At 39.9% G+C, this 17,164-nt stretch overlaps 2 protein-coding genes across 5 annotated transcripts in view; one reads left to right on the forward strand and one right to left on the reverse strand.

Annotated features, from left to right (window-relative positions):
* The window catches only part of ube3d (ubiquitin protein ligase E3D), a 52,859-nt gene extending 44,358 nt beyond the window's left edge, over positions 1-8,501 (forward strand). The window contains exons 10-12 of one of the 4 annotated variants that reach the window (XR_008571979.1): positions 1,998-2,069; positions 5,259-5,287; positions 5,489-5,604. Coding sequence is in view for 3 of the 4 variants with exons in the window: in XM_054781211.1 (XP_054637186.1) it covers positions 5,259-5,287; positions 5,489-5,636 (177 nt within the window). In the remaining variant the exon portion in view is untranslated. Of the gene's footprint in view, positions 1-1,997; positions 3,049-5,258; positions 5,288-5,488 lie in introns of those variants that run through there. The other 3 variants (XM_054781211.1, XM_054781215.1, XM_054781213.1) reach the window with 3 other exon arrangements.
* Positions 8,502-13,595: 5,094 nt separating this feature from the next.
* Positions 13,596-15,875, reverse strand: tpbgb (trophoblast glycoprotein b). Its single transcript, XM_054781798.1, has one exon. It carries the CDS (start codon positions 15,538-15,540, stop codon positions 14,392-14,394), a length of 1,149 nt encoding a protein of 382 aa, XP_054637773.1. The 5' UTR covers positions 15,541-15,875; the 3' UTR covers positions 13,596-14,391.
* Positions 15,876-17,164: the final 1,289 nt, after the last annotated feature.

A 17,164-nucleotide genomic window follows, 5' to 3' on the forward strand; every position in this document is an offset into this window, starting at 1 on the left:
TTACGTCCACAACAGTAGCCCGTGTTTTTATTAGGGATCATTGTGCTTGTTGTGAGGCCATTCAAACCTGTGGTCAATTCTGGTGTTAGAGTGTCTCACCGAACATTTCATTAACATTACTGACACCTAGTGACCAGTATAGAATACTACATATTAGGCACAGCATCTTTGGATGTGTTTTCTGAATGCTTTGTATTTGATTCATTCATTTAGCCATTTTTATGCTTGAAAATGCTTAATTTTGGAAAATGAATTGAAATGTTTTGGATAAACCGTGAGAGAGTCAAGCCGCGAAATTTGAACCGCAAAGTGGCGAAGGACAACTGTATTGTAATCCATCCATTCATGTTCTATACCCCTTGCCCTCATCAGTAATCCATCCATCCATCCATTTTCTATATCGCTTGTCCGTATGGGTCACGGGTAAGCTAGAGCCTATCCCAGCTGACTTTGGCAAGAGGTAGGGGACACCCTGGTCACCAGGGCACATACTGTATTTTACAAAAAAATCATTCACACTCACATTCACACCTTTACAATCTCCAATGAGTCTAAAGTGCATATTTTTTGAATGTAGGAGGAGATCTGTGCACACACACAGGGAGAACATGCAAACTCCATACAGAGATGTTCTAACTGAGATACAAACCCAAATCTCCTGACAGCCATAATGTCATTCGTGCATATCCTGAAGCAGTGCAGCCACCGTTAATTGCAGACAATATTAGCCACAGAACAGGTTGACTATTTGTAGGACACTCATTCCAAATTGAAATCTTAGACAATTATACGTATATTGTAGTATGAGGCTTTTTTTCAAGTTTCTGACTATGACATAGTTTATTGATATACAGTGGAACCTTGTTTAGTGTAGGCTCCGGTTAGCGTATTTTTCGGTTAACGTCGAAAATGTTCAGCTAAATTTTGCCTGCGTTTTTTCGTACATTTTTCGGTTAGTGTACAATATGGCACACATCTTGTCGTGACATTAATGCACTGGGTGAGTCCAACTGTGTTCTTCATGTATTTTTATCATAAATGTCCTCGTTAACATAGCTTGCTAGCTAAATGGCAACCGGAAAGAAAGGGATCATTTTTTTCCCTCGGTGAACACTGCAAGGGGGAGGAGCTGAAAACCTCTAGCAGATTAATGGCGGGTCCACAACTGTCATACTCATGAATGTCAAACTCACTGTGGACAGTGTAACACGGTTTATTTAAGGCCTGCTGAGCATTGTAATTTAAAGAAAGAAAAAAGTGTACTCTGCTGTACCACATGACCTTGTTGAAGTCTCACAAGGTCGTGCAGTCAAGCTCCTTCAAGCTGTCTCTGAACCCTGCTGCTGTGTCACTGAGGTCATTAATCACTGTGACAACTTACACTCATGTACTTTGTATTACCAAGCATTTAATATCACTAGCTGCTGACCGTGTGACATCACATGTATTAAATACATCATTAACATTGACAAAGTGAATCGCTGGATGATAACTCTAAAGAACTTTAAGCACTGGCACATCTCTCTCGTATCTTTTTTTGCAACAAATGTTTGACCTCACTGGATGTAAGGTGCTCTGCGAGGAGCAATTCTAGGTTATAGTGTATTATGATAAAGCTCCAGTTTCAAAATTAAAGGGAAACTAAGCAACTAGAACAGGAGACAGCTTAACTATCACTAGTGGACGTGACTATAAAAAAGTCAAGTTTTCAACCAGCCATGGATTTATGTGATGTGAGTCTTGGAGACCACAAAATACACTTTTCAATAAAATCCAATGCTTTAGGAATATGATTTGAAAAAAACTATGACAATTGAGTATTATTGTCTTTGTTGAGGTATTAATATTGTTTGTTATTGCATGACTGTTAATTTCTTAGAAGATAAACGTTGCAGAGGAGTCACTAAAAGAGCAACCAAAACTTTTATTATGTATTATTTGCCTCACTGTATCACCTCAATTTACGCATTTTGGTGTCCCTGGATTAATCCTCAAAGGGAATGCAGTACCGCACGCTGCCCCACAGCAGACGGAAGCGTGGTTGACGGAAGCATCATCAGTCATTATTGGTGAGTACTCATACATTTTACAATTTAAAATGTGTTTAATAAGTGTTTGAGTAACATTTAGGGACGATTGGCAATGCAAAGGGTGCATTGTTTGGGCACTTGATTTTGTGGATTGATACAGTACAGCGCAAATGGTCTAGTTTGTTAAGTGTAGTATGCAATATGCTTGTTAAGTGCAATATGACAGAAATTTGGCCTAATACTGGCGACAACAAACGAATCATACAAAAACTGGGGCAGACAAATATCGAGGTTTTACTGAATTTCCAAATTACCAATGATTTCACAAAATTGGATCACAGAATGAATCACATTACCAATAAAATGAATCATAGGAATAAATATTATACACTTTAGTGTGCTGCAAAACTGTCCGCTATACATGAATAAATGGATAGCTTTTGCAAACGATGAAAAATTGTTAATTTCAGGTCTCATAATTACTTTTAGCTTCTGTACTGACAATGGCTTGAAACAATTATTCAAAACATGATTAATGGCAAAATCTGTACATGTTTTCAGGTGTTAATGAGGCAGCTCATGAGGAATTTGTTGGATACGGAGGGTGTCACACGGCACAGAGACAATGTTTCCATGAGCTCAGGGTAGAAGCTGATACCTGTTTCTGATCAGATGGCTTACAACTTAAAACAAACAAAAAGTTGACGTTAGTCTGATAAATAGAGTTTGAACTTTTCTCCTCCGTGCGAACAGTGTGATATTACTTTCATAGTCTTGTTCCAATCACTCTGCAAGTGTCAAAATATTGCTCTTCTAAGAATGGAATGGTATGCTGCACATCATGGGCCGGCGGTGTCATTTGGTACCTGGAATCCTTCTTTGCGTAAATTCATTTATCACGGTCGGGTCCGGAACAAGGGATTACTGTATACAGTGTCGAAAAGAAGGCCTTCAGTGGGTTTTTTTTTGGTTTTGTTTGCTTTTTAAATGTCTAGTAACAAGCAAAAAGTAGAAACAAAAAGAGGGACTCCAGCACTAAAAATAAGTTTTTTTTAATTGTCTTGTCCTTTTATAAATGTGTTTTATAAATAAAAGGACACAAGATTAGAGAAATTGGCATTCATTTCATGTGTGCATACACTGTATATAATTGAGCACTGAGCACTGCTTATGGCCAACAATCATATCAGTCAGCCTTTCAAGATATCAGTTAAAGCATAAAAAAAGCAAATTGGTTTAAAAAAAAAAACATTGGAACGTCCAGCACTCTATTCAATCGCACACGCTCGAGAGCACTCGATGGCAAACAAAAGCCTCAGATGCGCGTCAACACAATTAATCAGTCTTTAGCAGTTTTAAAATGCTTCGAGGAGTATCTGTCCCTCATGTTACATTTAAAAGAAGCAGGCTGGATTTCAGGTTCACTGCAGATGCACAGAAAATACATTAGAGACCGGCCCATTGATCAGATACTATTGAGTGCTGGGAAATGAACGCAAAAATCATGCGTGCGTGTCTAATAGATTGTTTGCTGCGGTGCTTCGTGGCATCGGCATGTTGAGTGAAGACTGGATTTTAATAAGTTTTGTGAAATCAGAAATGTGTGAAATCATCTGACCTTAATGAGTCATAAAACTGAAATATGATGCAGTCTTTCATCATCACAATATTTGACATTCAGAAGCAATACACCAAACATCTTAGCGTTTGCCTATTTACACCCATGTTACACAAACGGTCCAATATACAGTCACAGTCAGGAGATCGAGAAGATCTGGGTTCGAATCTCCGCTGGGTATTTTCTGTGTGGAGTTTGCATGTTCTCCCCGTGCGTGCGTGGGTTTTCTCTGGGTACTCCGGTTTCCTCCCACATTCCAAAAACATGCATGTTAGGTTAATTGGCGACTCTAAATTGTCCATAGGTATGAATGTGAGTGTGAATGGTTGTTTGTCTAAATGTGCCCTGCCATTGGCTGGCGACCAGTCCAGGATGTACCCCGCCTGTCGCCCAAAGTCAGCTGGGATAGGCTCCAGAATATCCCCGCGACCCTAATGGAGAGAAGCGACATAGAAAATGGATGGTTGAACTGTAAATTCAGAAGTTAACAGGTTTTTCATTATTATTATTATTAATTGTATTATATTTCTTTTAAAGTTATAAGCAGATCATATTGTCAAGTCTCACAAAAAGAGGCCACTTTTTATGTTTTTTCTGTACATACCCAATTGTTCCGCCTTATAGCTAAATGAAATAATGAAAATGATCATGTCATTTTCTCTGTATTTACAGTGGAATCTTGGTTTTCGACATTAATCTGTTCTAAAAAGTCAGACAAAAATCGAAACGTATGAAAACCAAATGAATTTTTCCCAAAAGAAATCATGTAAAGCCAATTAATCTGTTACAGACACCCCAAAATATTAACATAAAACACATATAGAGAATAATTCTACTTTGTTGTCGAACTAAACCATTGCCCCTTCCACCCGTGCTAACTAAGGAACCTTTACATTACAGTCCTATTGTAACTGACACTCCCTTCGTACTTTGCTACAACTTCTTTCTTGAATTCAATAATGTTTCTCACCTTCTTTATCACTTTGGCACTTGCAACTTTTTTTGCAGCCGTCCTAAATAAAAAAAAACAAAACAACACAAGCTCTTCTAACACTCAGACACACTGTATGCAGTGCGCTCGAACGGCTTATCAGCACAAGGTGCACACTGCTTATTTGGAAAAAGAAAGAAAACAAACTGAGTTGTTTATCGTTCTGTGTGCGTTCTATGAGCAAAAAGAAAACACATAAGAAAGATGATGTCTATTGTGTCCCGACTCTAACGGAGCCACTATCCATTCTTCACAGGGAATCATCAGAGAGTCACCAACGCATGGATGTTTTGTTTGGACACTACTAGTTTGTTAGGCGCATTGTTTAGCCATATCATAACCCATAAAATGCATAAAAACCGAAACATATTTATGGCAATTTTCATTCAAAACCAGGGGCGTATGAAAACCGAAGATCCACTGTATAATTATATGTGGGAAAAAAAGGGTTGGAGTCAGCCTCAAATAGAAATGATGCTGTGTATGACCAGGACATGTGATGCAAACTCCACATTGGAGATTTGAACCCAGACCTCCTGACTGTGAGGCAGACGTGCTAACTACACCGCCGGGCTTATATAAAACACATCACATTGAAATTATTATTTTTTTCTCTCAGCTAACAGGAATAAAGGTCACCCAGGAAAGGTCTGTATATTATTAACATTTTAGATCCTCAACTATACTCAATATTTGGTTAAAAAAAATTCTCGTCATCCAATTCTGAAGTTCTTTCTTTCATAAATGGTATTCTCTCTATGTAGTTTGATGTTGTACATACATATACAGTATCACATTAACCCTGACTCACAACGCTGTGTTTTCTTTCTCCTTTTTTTCCCCCCCAAGTTGGTCCCTCAAGCACATGTGGCAAACGCTGCATGGCTGCACCCGCTCAGAGAGGCTGTGGCACTGTCACCTCAGATCAGTCTTCATTACGTCGAACATGGCTCAACGGGAGACAGGCCTCCAAAGCATCTCATGTACAGCGTCATAAATTCACATTAGAGAAAACGAGGCGTTTCACATAGAGGTGGGAAGTTGAGGGGGTGATAATAAGTTGCAGGGGTGGGCAATGTTGTACAAAACCCAGACCCAGAGAGTGTAATTCCCTCAAATGCATTCGTGGCATATCGGTGCGTTTCAGAGAGCTGTTTCATTGGTAGAACTCTTTTGCATCGTAACTCCAGTCTTCTGTTTGTGTCTTATGACAGCCTTTTAAATCCTATTTTTACAAAAGGAAAGGTCACTAGCCAGGGCAACTTGCCAGATGTATAGTGAATGTAATTATGGCTTTCTGGCAATCTGATAACCTGACAGTCTATCGCTCAACACAAGGAAAGTGCACTGCCATATTAAATAAAAGTGACTGAACAAATATGGCTGTCAGAAGGGCATCATGTCTGGGTGTGCAGTTTTGTGGGTTAAGAAGGTTTTATGGGTCATTATGGTTTTGAATGTCAGGTGAGCCACGGGCTTATTCTGCACCATAAAGTTAGACCCGTCTCCTTCCAAGCAGTTGAATGTGTTGATAAATGTTCTATTTTTAATTGTGGAAGGGTTGAATCGTCACATTATGTTGTCTCTTCCTTTTATATGGTCAAACCTGTGGTGGGAAAACTTCTCTCTACCTTGCTTTCAGAACTGTGTTGTAAGAAATAATTAATTGGGGATTGTGATTTGGGCTCCAAATAACCTTTTAATTACTTTCTTAGTCGATTATTCATTTCCAAGAGAAACACAGACAGTCAGAGGTTTAGTCCGCAACATATCAGAAAATAGGCAAAAATGTCGATCGCTGTCAGAGCTGAGTACAAAAATAGGTCTGCTTTCATGGATGACGGAAATTAAAAATGCTGTATTCACATTTGAGAGGCTGAAATCCGAGGATATTTACATTTTTAAAATCACATAACGATTAATCAAATACCAACATAGTTGTCAATGAATTGGATAATCGATTAATTGTCGATTAATCGATTCATTGTTGCAGCTCTAATTGTGATCGTGTGGTTCACTTGTATTAGTGGCACTGGGGTAGTGCCCGGATGTCTTTTTTTCTTTATTTCCAATCTGTACTTTATAATTAATACAACACAATTTTTTAAAATTTTGTATGAATAAATGTGTCTGATAAGAATAATGTAGTGTGACACAAGCCTAAAGGGCACAAAGTGACCACATAAAATAATCGTAAAATGTTTTTCACTAATTTTGAATTATTATGAATGGCAAGCCGTGTTGGGCAAATTACTTAAATTAGTACAAGTAATTGAATTAGTCACGGAATTACTCCTTCATAAATGCACTTAGTTGCCAGGGCAAGTAATTGTTGCACTACTTTTTTGAAAAACCTTCAAATATGGAAAATAATTTGGCTTTTGCATTGTAATTGCTGTGCCGTTGAGAGGTGTTTCAAGAGGCTGAGGTCTGAGCTTGTGAGTTGCAATTCTCTACCTTAATGCTAAGAGGCAGTGTTTTCTTGAGCGTGAGCAACCACAATTCCCGTTGACTAGCTGTTTAGCTTCCCGTGTGGTCGCAGTGAAGCGACAGCCAGATGGTTGATATGGATATGAGTGCGTAATAACGCACTTCATTTTACTGTCAGCAAAGGTAAAAGCGTTGTAACATTTGAAAGTCATTAATTAGATTACTCGTTACTGGAAAACACTAGTGGCGTTAGTAATGTTATTGTTTTATTTTTAACACCATTACTTCCAGCTCTGATGGCAGTAAATTTGTTTTGTCTCTGTCTTTTATAGCATGTTATGAATTGAAACAGAAAAGCACATCAGACAATAAGAGAGGAATGATGTTTTCCTATTGTAAGGTTTGATGGTATGTTTTGGAAATGCATATTTTGGATTCTTAATGACGGCGGCCTAGTGGTTAGCATGTTGGCCACACAGTCAGGAGATTGGGAAGATCTGGATTCGAATCTCCGTTGGGCATGTCTGTGTAGAGTTTGCATGTTCTCCCCGTGCGTGCGTGGGTTTTCTTTGGGTACTCCATACACATTCCAAAAACATGCATGTTAGGTTAATTGTCCATACAGTAGGTATGAATGTGAGTGTGAATGGTTGTTTGTCTACATGTATGTGAGTGTGAATGGTTGGCCTCTCGCCTCTGGGATAGGCTCCCGCGACCCTGGTGAGGATAAGCGGCATAGAAGATGGATGATTGTTGTGTAATTGGTTTCACTCCTTAGGTACCATACCACTCTAGCTTGTACCCTACCAAAAGGTATCCATAGTATTATGCTATGGATTTGTTAAGTTTTAACAAAGGAAACATGCACACAGAACTAAACTGAAACCATTGCTCGCTGAAAGGACTCTGAACACACAGACTCTAAATTTAAACATACAGTATATTGTAGCTATTTTACAGATTTTTGCCTTTCTAGCTTTAATCAAATTGGCAAAGACAGTGTTGACTATATTGATCCCAAGGCTGTAGTTCTCTGCAACAAATCCTATATTTAGTAGCAAGAACAAGCATCACTTCAGGTCGGGAAAGAGCGCAAGGCAGCCACCCTGACAGCTGACAGAGTCCAGGGAGCTGCCTTTCAGAGCTGCCCAGGATAAACACTGACATCCCAAGTCAATGACTGGCTATTTAGATGTTGAAGGTGCTTGGAGACTGCTGTTAACAAGCACAAAAGGGCCACTTAGTGGACCGGTGTAAGCGTCGACTGGGATTGTAGATCAGACCGCGCTCATCTGTTTTATACTTCCACCTCCTAAAACCATTCACTTTTTTTTTTCCACTGTAATTACAACATGCTGCCAAGCGTTGCTCAAGGCGTGGCTGGGGGGGGGAAAAATCACTGCTTAATATGGATGTGCAGAATGTGTGTGGAGGACTACTCACTGTGGGTCTCTGTGGAAACATTGTAATCACCTGTATGTATGTCGCTCCTGGGACACAGCGCTAGCAAGGCCTCACTTTGGGGAATTGAGTGTGAAGGGAGGTCATCTATTTCAAAATAAACCAGCAGTGAAAACAAGTGCTTGTGAGTCATTTGTAAGTCTTTAACTTTGGGAAGGGATGAATTGAACCTTTAAAGTCACAGCTGTTTGGTTAGTCGGTGCCAGCGACAAACCCCAAACCCCGACAAACTCCCTCTGCTGTTTTTCAACAAATGCCTCCCCAGAGGTTTCCAAGAAGAGAAGTGTGGAACGAAAGGTGCAATAACAAATTTACAAATGTGCAGAGCAGCAGTGACACAAGCCTGACAGACAAGCGTGTGAGGGGTGCATGAGCTGTGTTGTACTGCAAATGAGATGTTTGTTTCAGCGTACACAAGACTGTTTGCAGTAATAATTATCTGTACATGCGCTCATTAGAAATATCAATTTATAATGCAATAATTGAAATTACCACATAATGGAATAAACATTGATGGAAAACACTTTTTCTGAGGAGGACAGTTGAAAAGAAATGGGGTAAAATGAACAGCAAAGCTGCTTGAGCTTATTTCCATAATACCTCTCTGTGCCCCATTAGAATCTTGGGAGCAGTTTGCCTTCATTTGCATGTGCCATGAAACGGTTTAGATCTTTTCTAGTATTTGCTGCAGGAGCGACCACTGGAATACATTGAAATTCATACAGCTGAATGCGAGAGTATGTTGGTAGGAGCTTCTGGGTTTCAAACCTGCCCACTGGCTGCGGCTCAAAGAAATTATTTTTGGGCGATTCACATTGGAGCCTTGGATTTTTATCAGATTCACAGCAGGAAGCAAATTAGACAGCAGATAAATGTTGGCCACGTTTATCTCCTGTAAAACTGCAGAAAATTCAGCTCAATTCACTTCAGGTACTATATCCTCTGTTTGACATTCCTATATTCACTTTATTTTCTGCACATACTGTAAGTTAACTACAGTAAGTCGCCAACTCAGCAACTAAAATATATGTATGTTTTTCACATATATTACAAGATTTGGAGGTGACACCTACTGAATACATGTCAGAGGTGATTCTAGGATAGCATACACTTCATCCTTATTATTAAAAGTAAGTACCTAAAATTACTTTGAACCCACAACGTGTTTTGAAAGACAATAAATAGTGGAATATCCTTTTAAGAAACAACAAATGTCTCATCTGCAAACTTCCGTTCAATTAGGCACATTCCAATGGTACATTCTAAACCAGCCTGATTTGTCATATACATATATATATATATATACATACATACATACATACATTTATATACAGTACATACACATACATTTCCTGATAATAAGTAGGTGATGTATTAGTAACAAAATGATGCCACATAATTTGATAGAAATGAAAATGATCACCCTATAGAGGGGGAAATCAAAGACACCCCAAAAATGAAAGTGAAAAAATGATACAGCACACTGGTCCATTTTGTTAAAATGTCATTGTAGCAACTCAAAATGATTCTCAGTAGTTTGTGTGGCCCCCACATGCTTGTACGTATGACTGACAACGTTGGGGCATGCTCCTAATGAGACCACGGATGGTGTCCTGGGGGATCTCCTCCCAGATCTGGACCAGGGCATCACTGCGGTACCTGGACGCATGGAGGAGATTCCAGGAGACAGGTACTTACTCCAGGAGAGCTGGACAGGGCCGTAGAAGGTCCTTCAACCCTCAGCAGGATCGGTATCTGCTCCTTTGTGCGAGGAGGAACAGGATGAGCACTGCCACAGCCCTACAAAATGACCTCCAGCAGGCCACTGATGTGAATGTTTCTGACCAAACAATCAGAAACAGGCTTCATGAGGGTGGCCTGAGGGCCCGACGTCCTGTAGTGGGCCCTGTGCTCACTGCCCAGCACCGTAGAGCTCCATTGGCATTTTCCATAGACCACCAGAATTGGCAACTACACCACTGGTGCCCTGTGCTCTTCACTGATGAGAGCAAGTTCAACCTGAGCACATGTGACAGACGTGAAAGGGTCTGGAGATGCAGTGGAGAACGTTATGCTGCCTGCAACATCATTCAGCATGACCGGTTTGGTGGTGGGTCAGTGATGGTCTGGGGAGGCATATCCCTGGAAGGACGCACAGACCTCTACAGGTTAGATATTGGCACCGTGACTGCTATTAGGTACCGGGATGAAATCCTTGGACCCATTGTCAGAACCTACACTGGTGCAGTGGGACCTGGGTTCCTCCTGGTCCACAACAATGCCCGACCTCATGTGGCTAGTGTATGCTGGTAGTTCCTGGAGGATGAAGGAATTGATACCATTGACTGGCCCCCACGTTCACCTGACCTAAACCCAATAGAACACCTCTGGGACATTATGTTTAGGTCCATCCGGTGCCGCCAGGTTGCTCCTCAGACTGTCCAGGAGCTCATTGATGCCCTGGTGCAGATCTGGGAGGAGATCCCCAAGGATACCATCCGTAGTCTCATTAGGAGCATGCCCCGACGTTGTCAGGCATGCGTACAAGCACGTGGGGGCCACACAAACTACTGAGAATCATTTTGAGTTGCTACAATGACATTTTAGCTAAATGGACCAGTGTGCTGCATCATTTTTTCACTTTCATTTTTGGGGTGACTTTGATTTCCCCCTCTATAGGGTGATCATTTTCATTTCTATCAAATTATGTGGCATCATTTTGTTACTAATACATCACCCACTTATTATCAGGAAAGATATTCAAGATCATTTTTCCCCCAGTTTAGATCTGATGTGTTTTCGAAGTGTTCCTCTAATTTTTTTGAGCAGTATATATGTATATATCATAGTTATATCGTAATTTTAACCTCTGGGCTGTGGTTAGCTCAGCTAATGTAACAGTAGCTGGAGGCTAAACCAACAACACTCGAAGAGGATCTCCATTGTTTGGCTTTGGTTTGGATTTAAAAAGTCAGACAGCGACCGAACGTCAATCTGCACAACATGCTGCCAACAAGTTGTTCATAGCAACTACAAAACGTGTAATCTTTTCCATGACTTAAAGAGACAGCATGAAGAACAGTACAGAGACAGTGTTAAAATGCAACAAAGTACAGTACTTATGCTATCTCAAAACCACAAAGTGATGAAAAAAACCCATACACCAAACGAGCCTGAAAGGGTCCAGAGGCACCGTCCATGACAAGCAGTCCCGCAGACACTGAGAAACTACATATGCCATCAGTAATTTCAAATGTGTAGTGGCCCTAGTTCAGTCGTCCCCTTGCCACATCGCGGTTCAAATTTTGCAACTTCACTCGATCACGCTTTTTCAAACATATATTAATTAATCATACTGTTTCGTGCTAAGATACGACCTGATATTAGTTCAAAAATATGCATTTTGAAACAAATATTACTATTTTGCCTTAATTAATTAATTAAAAACATAAAAATGGCTAAATGAACCAAAAAAAAAAAATACAAGGTAAAAAGACACATTCAAATTGTGACTGTAGTATTCTACATTGGTCGCCAGGTGTCAGTAAAGGTTCGATGAGAGAAACACCAGATGTGATCGCCGGACTCCTGACTTTCTTGTCTGTCCACCACTCAGCTCACCCAGTGAAAACATTTACTTTGAAACACACGAGCACAAGTTTTATGTAAGTCTTAAATGGCTCATTTTATGTGATTATATCTACTACATTATGTAATACGAGTGTAAAGGTGACTATAGGGCTGTTATTTCATGTCTAGAGGGCTGTAATAATGTTAAAACTCGCATTTAGAAGGACATAAATCAGGTTCTCTAGGCCATTCCTACGAAAATATGTCATTTATAAAGAAGGAATACTACTTTTCGGAAATTCATTTATCACAGCCGGGTCTGGAACCAATTAACCGCGATAAACGAGGGATTACTGTATACACTGTTGAAAAGAAGGGCTTGAGGGTGTTTTTTCTATTTGTTCTTTTTAATTGTCTAGCAACACAACAAAAAGTAGAAACAAAAAGAGGGACACTGGCACTAAAGACACTTTTAGATAAAATATAAAATGTGTTTTATAAATAAAAGGACAAAAGATTTGAGAAATTGGCATTCATTTCATGTGTGTATATATGTATATAAATATAATTTCAAAAAATACAAAATCATGATATATAGCATTATCGGGGTATATATTTTTGTCCATATTGCACAGCACTACACTGCAGTATTTAAGAATAATAAATAATTACTGCATATTTCATTATAATACATCTGTTATAGGTTAGGATGAAACCTGAAGCAAAGGCAAAAGCGGGACTCGACATTACAGAGTCACTCTCGTTCCTGGCCAGTTAGTGTTACAGTTGAAGCAGACGTCATACTGTAGTATTGAGAACTTTCAAACTTGACAGGTCAGTTTTTACAATTTTCAGAATGACTTTCTGGCCCTTAAAAGGTCACTATAAATACATTTTATTCTCTAGCAAATTAACCATGTTTCTGACACAGTTTTGTTGCAAATATACATGGTAAATTGTGCATTCTGTACAACTGATGTGTTATAAAATGATGGCTTCAGCAGCAATTGCAAAGCGTTCTGCACTTTGGAACTGGCAGGGGTGTAGGTTTTTGTTTTTATCAGCTCTTGGCATATTCTAAAAATGAATTCAGTATTAATGATATACAGTATATTATTAGATATTACACTAATTTGCTTTGTCACCTATAACACAAAGCTAAGATGTGTTCGGATAGTGCAGCTTGTATATTGACTTACATTGGATAGGTTTTCGCATCTTTAATGCGCAAAATGTATTGTTTTCTGCATGTTGCCCTTGCAGGAAAAAAACTTTTATTTATTATTTGACAATTGTATTTACAGGAAAAATACCTGCCAGCTTTTTGGACATTTTTGTGTTTAATTTTTTAAATTAATGCACAAAAGCTAAAAGGTTTTATGCTTTGCATTTTGTGCCCTTGCTGTACTAACAATGACCACCACGACCTTAAAACCAAGGTATGTAGCGAAGCATGATTATGGTATTCGGTTACAACCCTACTAACTGCATACATAATAAATCATAAAACATATATAAAGTGTAATCAATACATTTTAATAAATAAAATAAAAACATCTGTGATCCAAATAAACAGATCTCACACTTTTTCTGCCCATCAGACTTGACGACAGTGTTCGAAAATTCAAATAAATTGCATTGGAATTACTACTATCACTAGCTGTCATTTGGATTGTGGTTGTGCTTAATACATAAACTCCTCCCCCTCTGAACATCACTCAGATCTATGATTGAAAGGCTCTCAGTCAAGGTGGATACAAGCAATTCAGAGGCATTTTATTGATGAGTCACATCTATCTGCTAAATCCATAAAGTATGCAATGTGCACTATAATCATACAAAGACATCCAAATAGCTATATAGTTATCACATATTTAAAAAAAAAAATCACAGACAAGCTATATAGCATTTATCTTCAGCAGAAGCTTCCGAAGAAGGATGCAATGATCAGCAGTACATGGATTAACCAGGTGTTCTTCCATGTCTTTCGTAAAAGTCAATGCTTTCCACCCGTTTGTCCTTCAGGTAAAATAAACATGGAGCATCACGCTCTTTTCATCCCGTCATCATGATTGATTGTCCATGCAATGATCATGCACATGGGAAAACGAGCATAGGCAATTTATCAGAGCTTCCAGGTACACAACATGCAGCAGTAGCAGAGAAGGCGAAGTGATGAAACGGTTAATCAGGAACCGAGACAGAGGCGGCAGGAAGACGCTCATGCAAATTTCTGATAGTATAAAGTCATAAATGTCTCACTGGGGTCCCCGACAACAACCCCTCCTCGCTCACACGTCTGAATTGATGCTCAGGTTGGCCAAACGTGGGTCAGAGTTTATTTCATACCTGTAATGGTATCCCTCCATGTGGTCCCTACAAGCATCCCGGATGTTGTACATCCACCGCTTGATGCCTTTCCTGTTCAAGTAGAGCACCAAGAGGAATATGACGCCAATCAGTGCTAATACCAATCCCAGAAAAACATACGAGGTCTCCAACACGCCCTCCATGTTGCCTGAACACTTCAGCTGGGACTGCTCCACCTGTACCAGCGGCCGGCGGCTCAGACGTGCAGGGTCTGCACATGTGAGGCTCTTCATGTCAGTGACCTGAGTGGAGTTCTTCAGCCACACCAACATGTCCACAATGAAACAGTCACAGCGCCATGGGTTCCCCGCTAAGCGAACACGAAGGTCTGACTTTAGGTTGAACTCAGTCAGCGTGTTGGTAGGGAGATTCCTGAGACTGTTGTCCCTCAGGTCAAGTTCACGCAGTGGCGGCACCTTCAGTATCCCACTTGAGATGGAGATGATGGAGCTGTTCTGCAGGTTGACGTTGACCAAATTCGACAGGCTTGTGAAGATACCATCTGGCAGAAGCACAAGGTCGTTGTCGGACAGGTCCAAGACGGTAAGCTGGAGGAGGTTTCCGCTCTGTAGGATATTTAGGACCTCGCTCACAGAGGAATGATTGTGAAAAGATCTACTCAGGTTTAAAACCTGCAATTTACTCTCATCCGGAAACGCTTTTTCACTGAACATTTGGATGTTATTGTTGCTCAGGTCCAGTCGCTCAAGGTTTGGCAAGTTATGAAATACCATTTCCTCCACAGCTTCCATCTCATTGCCGCTGAGATAAAGATCTGTTAATAATTCCAAGCGGGTTGGAAAAGAGTCCTCACTGATGTTGGAAATGTTGTTTCCTGTGATCCACAGAAATGTAGTATTGACAGGTATGGGAAGTGGAATCACGCCCAAGTCCTTATTTTGGCATTTCACAGTTTGCATGGAGCATGTGCATTTGTCTGGGCAGCCTTGGCAGGACAGTATGACAGCAACTAGTAAAAGTAAGTGCATCACAGCAGACATCAGTGCATTCATTCCTTCACCTTGACACCAGCACGATGTGCCCAACAGGCGCATAGTGGCTTTTACCATCCGTTTGAGCGTAAAGTCAGTAAAGAACAGTCACCTCCTTATATTTTTTTCTCACCTTGATCCGTTCCAATTCCAAGTCGAATGCCATAAATCTATCCCCAAACCATCTTCACTGAAGTCTTCATTTCTCTGATTGGGGGGGTGGGAAGGTAACGATGCACACAAACTTATTCTGTGGGTTTCTTTCTCCCACCATCGAAGTGCGCTCACACAAACAGGCAAAAAAAAATACTTCCAAAAATACGTTAAAATCAAACGTGGCGAAATGAATGTTGCTCCGTATCGACGCATACAATCCACCTCGTCACCGCGAAATAACGTGTAGAAGGTTGCAGCTCGGCAACCTGCTGTGAAAGTAAGCAGAGAGAGTCAAACAGCAGCACTACTCAGGCTGGAGCGTACCATTAAATACCTCTGACAGGGGAGAACAACACTCTTTTATTTAAAAATATATATGTATTCACGCACTCCTGTCCATGTTTTCACTAATTATAACATCATTGTGTCGTTTTGAGACTGATTTGACTTTAAAAATATATCTTAATCATTAAATGTAATTTTTAAAATCCCCTTTCATTTATAACACTACCTACTGACTAGTGGCCTAGTAGCGTTTGAGACCTCTGAGGGAGTTCTGTTACTACAAAGTCAGGAATAATTTAGCATTTAGCATGATACATTTAAAACAATAATATAATGCCTAAATAACTTCAATAATTATTACAACTGGGCGACACTACAAATTTCGGTATCGATCCGATACCAAGTAAATATAGAGCCATCATTGTTGGCATGATACTTTTTACTTGAATTTTTTCAAGATCGTTGAATGTTTTTGTTATTGTTGCCTTTAATTTGTTGATCATCGTTATACTAGGTATAAAACACAGCAAAAATATTTCACCACATTTATTTGTAAACAATATAACAATATTCAATCCTTATTCCCTTGTATTACATTCAGTTGTTTGAGCAAAATAAAGTCAATAGTGCTGACTAAATCAAAACTACTCTCATTCAAATGCTTTGGCTTTTTGCTGTCCAAAAACCTATACCCTGAGTTTTTAAATAATGTATACATATTTTTTTACAACATATTTCAGCGACAAAACAAAAAACACTCAGATACAAAATGGTAGCATTTTACCATGTAAAACACAGGAAGTGAACAAAGTACCAGTGATTGCTGATACATTGCTGGGATGTATCAGGAATGGACAGGGGATGAGTACAGAAAACTGATCCAGGACTTTGTCAACTGGTGCGATGCAAACCACCTGGACTTCAACACCACCAAGACCAGGGAAAAGGTGGTGGTCTTCAGCAGAAACAGGACACACCCAGAACCTGTTCTCATTAAAGGTGACCGTGTGGAGGTGGTGCACACCTACAAATACCTGGGAGTGCATCTGAATGATAAATTGGACTGGGCTGCTCAGCGCCGTCTGTACTTCCTCAGAAGGTTCGCATCATTCAACATATGCCAGAAGCTGCTTCAGATCTTCTACCAGACCGTGGTAGCTATAGTGCCCTCCTGTATGCAGTAGTGTGCTGGGGGAGCAGCCTCAAGAAGAAGGACGGCACACGCCTGGACAAACTGGTGAGGAAGGCAGGCTCTGTCATT

The sequence above is a fragment of the Dunckerocampus dactyliophorus genome, chromosome 7, assembly GCF_027744805.1.
Source record: "Dunckerocampus dactyliophorus isolate RoL2022-P2 chromosome 7, RoL_Ddac_1.1, whole genome shotgun sequence".
Taxonomy (NCBI): Eukaryota; Metazoa; Chordata; class Actinopteri; order Syngnathiformes; family Syngnathidae; genus Dunckerocampus; species Dunckerocampus dactyliophorus.